Source organism: Branchiostoma floridae, chromosome 11 (genome assembly GCF_000003815.2).
Source record: "Branchiostoma floridae strain S238N-H82 chromosome 11, Bfl_VNyyK, whole genome shotgun sequence".
Classification (NCBI taxonomy): Eukaryota; Metazoa; Chordata; class Leptocardii; order Amphioxiformes; family Branchiostomatidae; genus Branchiostoma; species Branchiostoma floridae.
The window spans coordinates 9,469,568-9,474,227 of record NC_049989.1 but is presented as its reverse complement, the minus strand read 5'-3'; the positions used below and the strand labels follow the sequence as shown (position 1 = coordinate 9,474,227).

The 4,660-nt window shown below is 42.7% G+C and overlaps 1 protein-coding gene across 1 annotated transcript in view; it reads left to right on the top strand.

The window, feature by feature from the left end:
• The window catches only part of LOC118425987 (vitamin K-dependent gamma-carboxylase-like), a gene marked incomplete at its 5' end in the record, with an annotated part of 6,460 nt that extends 3,610 nt beyond the window's left edge, over positions 1-2,850 (top strand). Inside the window, 4 exon segments of the mRNA XM_035835184.1 lie at positions 22-649; positions 885-1,027; positions 1,228-1,414; positions 1,771-2,850. Of these exon segments, the coding sequence (XP_035691077.1) occupies positions 22-649; positions 885-1,027; positions 1,228-1,414; positions 1,771-2,037 (1,225 nt within the window).
• Positions 2,851-4,660: the final 1,810 nt, after the last annotated feature.

Sequence of the window (4,660 nt, the reverse complement as noted above, 5' to 3'; positions counted from 1 at the left end):
ATTCCAGATATTTGTCTGTATTTTCTATGGGAGTATCGCCAAAATGAATTACGATGGGTTTGTCCGTGGTGAGCCATGTAAGACTTGGTTCTATAGGGTTGAACCTATTCGTCAATTGGCCGAATTGGTTGTACCACCTGAATATGCGCCTAGTGTGATTGGTTACTTCTTCAGCGCTGGTGGACTAGTCTTCGACTTTGTGATTGGCTTCATGCTGATCAGCAAGACATTCCGACCAATGGGCTTCCTCCTCACATTTGGGTTCCATTTGACAAATCATTTCGTTTTCAAAATCGGCACGTTTCCTTGGGTCATGATGGCCACAAATATACTTTTTATCGAACCAGAGACGGTTTCAAAAATTCCGGCTCTGAAAAACTTTGCCAATTCTGCATATCCCTCCACAAGCAAAGATGGGAAGAAAGCTCAAACATCAAAGTTATGTCGTCCGCTATTCGCCCTTCTCTTCTGCTACGTCACTGCGCAGTGCCTTGTGCCTTTCCGCCATTGGCTGTACCCAGGTGACGTCAACTGGACCATGGAAGGCCATCAGTTCAGCTGGAGAATGATGTTGAATGCAGAAGACGTCATACTGCGCACTCTGATAAGACCGCAAGGTGGCGCTGAAGTAGTGCACACTGGCTACCAGGTAGGTATCATTTGTTGCGAAGAAGAAACAATATAGACATAGTCCTTTTAGGTAACTAGGATCAGAGAAATGTTTTGGCATGAAAGATAATGATGATTTTATAACCTTTATTCTAAGTAACGTATACGTAAGTACCACATGACAATAGAAGTAACCCAATTAAAACCTTTTAAAACTTTGATGAAAACGGTTAACCTAAATGAAAATTTTTGTCAACCTTTATTTTCTTTTGCAGATCAATGCCAGGCAGATGAAGAGAATGATAACAGACCCTGAACTGATCCTGCAGTACGCCCAACATCTCGGCAGGGGGCACCTGGAGACCACGGGCAGCCCCGCAAGTGTGAGGTTGGACATGTGGAGGTCACTGAATAACAGGTGAGCGAACAGTTTTGAGAACATTAAGTAAGTAAGTGTAAGTAAATGCCCTGTCTTTTTTTCCAAACGCAATTCTGATCACTCCCAAGAATCTATAACTTTACAGATCAGAACGAACACTTGATCATTTCCATTCTCAAATAGTCATTAAATGTTGTCAGTCGTTTGGTCATATGGACATTTTTCTCTGTCCTCCTCAGGCCTTTCCAAAGATGGGTTGACCCATCAGTTGACCTCACCACTGTTGACTACTGGGCCTTCCACTACCCCTGGCTGGAGACCCGACTGCCCGACTCCGAGATCGACTTTTCCGAGATGGACCGAATCCGTGAGGAGGCGAAGGATCAAGGGAAAATGGCGTCCTTCTTCATGGACAAACCTAATGGGGTACGTCTTTGCATGGGGCCAGGGACTTCGATCGTCCCTTTCCTTCTTTCTTTCTTGATGCGCTCTCTCTTTCTTTTAAGCCTCTTACCTTCTTTCTATTTGTCTATTTGCCTTACTGTCTGTCGTCCTCTCACTTTTTCTCACTCACTCTTTATCCGTAACATTTTGACATATTTGAGTCTCTCTGTGTCTCTTCTACTCTCTCTCTCCAACATGTCTATACTTTTCTCTCTTTGCCGTGACTTGAACAACTTGAAAGATAACTGGTCGTTTTTGTGCAATATCCCTAGAAATCGACATATTCGTATTTAGGAGAAAGATAAGTAGTTTTAGTTCTGTTTTTGTACGTACACCAGGTTTTCAAGACGACACTCCAAGCTGGCGGGCCGTGCTCTAACATCTCACTGCTAACCGTGAGCGGGGATGTCTCTGTACAGATCAAGAAGGTGCACACCCCCGTCCCGGTCGGTACGGAGCTGCCCCTCCCCATCGGAGGCTTCCACAGGGTGCGGGCGGGCGGGGACGGCCCTGCCTCCGTCTGGGCTTACCTGCACGACTGCTCTCCTGGACACTTCCATAACGCCATGATGATGGTCAGCATGGACAGCTGGGAGCTATTTTAGACACTTGTACTCACACCAATGCAGTTCAGTTCATCCTCGTTATACGACGTGCCACGACCATAATGCTGTTCCATACATCTCTGTCTAGCATGATGGCCAGCAGGCCACGGCACTTAAGTCCTAGTTCTTCCTCCGGCATGTTCTTGATTGTCAGGTTAGGTCATCCACTTTATCTTATTACGTCAGGTTCCCAGAGGAGGACGTTTTGCATAGTGGCAAAATGCTCAGTGACAAATACACAACCACATGTGTGTACTTACCTACAGAGACGTTATAACACTCATAGAGACACTCTTTGTATAACAAAAATGTTACTTTGTAACTCCACCAAAATTGATTTATATGCCAAGATTTCGTGAGGAATTTGATCGTGAGATTGTCAAATCTACATCGATATCATAGCAAATTTATCGGTGGCGGGTGGAAATTGCTTATGAAACGATTTAATGCAATCGAAGACATGTATGATACAGATATATAAGGTTTCAACATGAGATAACAGTACTAGTAGAATGGGCATAATGGATATAGTAACCAGGCTAACCTTGCACTGGTGTCTTAAGTAGGAAGTAATCTCAAAGGTCAAGAATAATTGGTAAGAAGAAAGTGAAGATTAAGTTTAATCCATTGTGTTACGCGCGCCGAAAGCTGCCATACCGACCGGCTGTATAAACTTGGCACAAAAATAATTGGAAACTTAGCTTGGTCACGTTTTGTTTATACATATGTTTCCTTATACTGCATATCATAAGAAATCTTATGTGATTTTCTTTCGCGCTAACACTGAAAGAATAAAGGCACGCTAAAAAATCATGACTTTTTGTTATGATTTTATCACCCAGCGATTGTTGAATGCATATAGTTGGGGAAGAGTCAGATGTGTATGCACTGTGCAGGGAAAAGTGTGTTTACTTATGTGGGTGTTTTGGTATAAAGCAACAAAAATAAGCAGGACGCAGAGATGGTGCACTCTAGCAGACCTGTGGGTGTTCAGCACCAAGGACAGGTGTGCTCGCTTATGTGTGTATGGTGTTCAACGCCAGGAATATGTACACGTTTGTTTAGCTAATGTGTGGATGGATGGTGTTCAGCACCAAGGACAGGTGTGCTCGCTTATGCAGTTATGGGTGTATGGTGTTCAGCGTAAGGGACAAGTTTGTTTAGCCAATGTGTGGATGGATGGTGTTCAGCACTGAGGACAGGTGTGCTCTCTTCTGGGTGTATGGTGTTCGGGGACAAGTTTGTTTATCTAATGCGTGGATGGTGTTCAGCACCAAGGACAGATGTGTTTGCCCTTACATGTAGACAATGGATGAATGCAGGAGTCATTTCAAACTCCTTGAACAACAAACTTCAGGCGGAGGGTTAAAACAACAAAACGCCTTCGACATTTATACTTATAGTCGCCTTTTTCAGGACACCGTTCCAGCTTGATTGCTCATGGTCTCACAGTGCCCCCTAGTGACCAGAAAGCAAAATGCAGATTTTTCATTGACGTACGGAAAAGAAAGCTTGAAGATGATTGGCTAACGCGGAGTCTATGGTCAATATGATTGGGCAGAGCTAACCAATGGAAGACAAGTGCATTTGATAGACAGGCTGAAATCTACCGTAGGTGTTAGATCGATACGCTACTATTGGCCAATGTGTTAGCATCTCAACTCTCTCACCAACGACAATGCTTAGGACATTGTCAAATTCACCAATCACAAATAAGAAATCAAAATCTTTCTGCCTGGAATAATGGTAATAATAATTCTGTCCGCAAGGTGGCGCTTATGTATCAGCTCGCCCATTTTGCTGTTCAACTATTGTATTTGAGTTATGGCCACAGCATGTGAATTTTATTGTTGGCATCAGCATTGATTTTCACCATACGGGCCCGCAGAACGGAAAATTTTCTGGCCTGTCATAATATATACCGAAAATATTGTTGCGCGCAGTAGCATACGCCGGAAAATATGTCATAAACAGTTGTATAGCAAAATTCCCAATGGCATTGTTGTTTGCTTGTCTTTTTTTTTGGGGGGGGGGGGGGGGGGGTACTGCCCGTAATTGGCACCAATCAACTTTTAAAACGTTAGTATAAATACAATACGCCAACTGGTAAGCATTGGTTGTTTGGTAGGGGGAAGTGACTTTTCAAAGCATTTTTTTCTTGTCAGTCAGGGACTGTATTAAACATAGCTACCGGTTTGCAGCATGGTACAGATGTGCTCGGGCGCTAGTTTTCTTTGTTAAGAAACGTTTGATTTATTTTGTTACCATGATTTTAATGTTGACTTAAAATGTGAGGAAATGACGCAAACTTGTTGAAAATAAGTTACCAATATCAATCTGACTGGCGCACCTACCGGCCAGCCCTACAGTTGCCGCAAGAGGAGAGAGGGGGTCATTTTGATATTTTGAAAATATTTTAAAGTTCAGAATATTTATCTTTTTTGGTGCCAAAATATAACAATACATTATTAGGGCCTTGAAACTCTTTTTTTTCTTTCAAATTCAATTTTCAACTCATGACATTTATCCTAGATATTTCGAGTTTTAATGCTCTAATAATGCAAGGCTTGCCTTTAACACATGTGTCACTTACTATATCACATAATGTGTCATCATCATCATC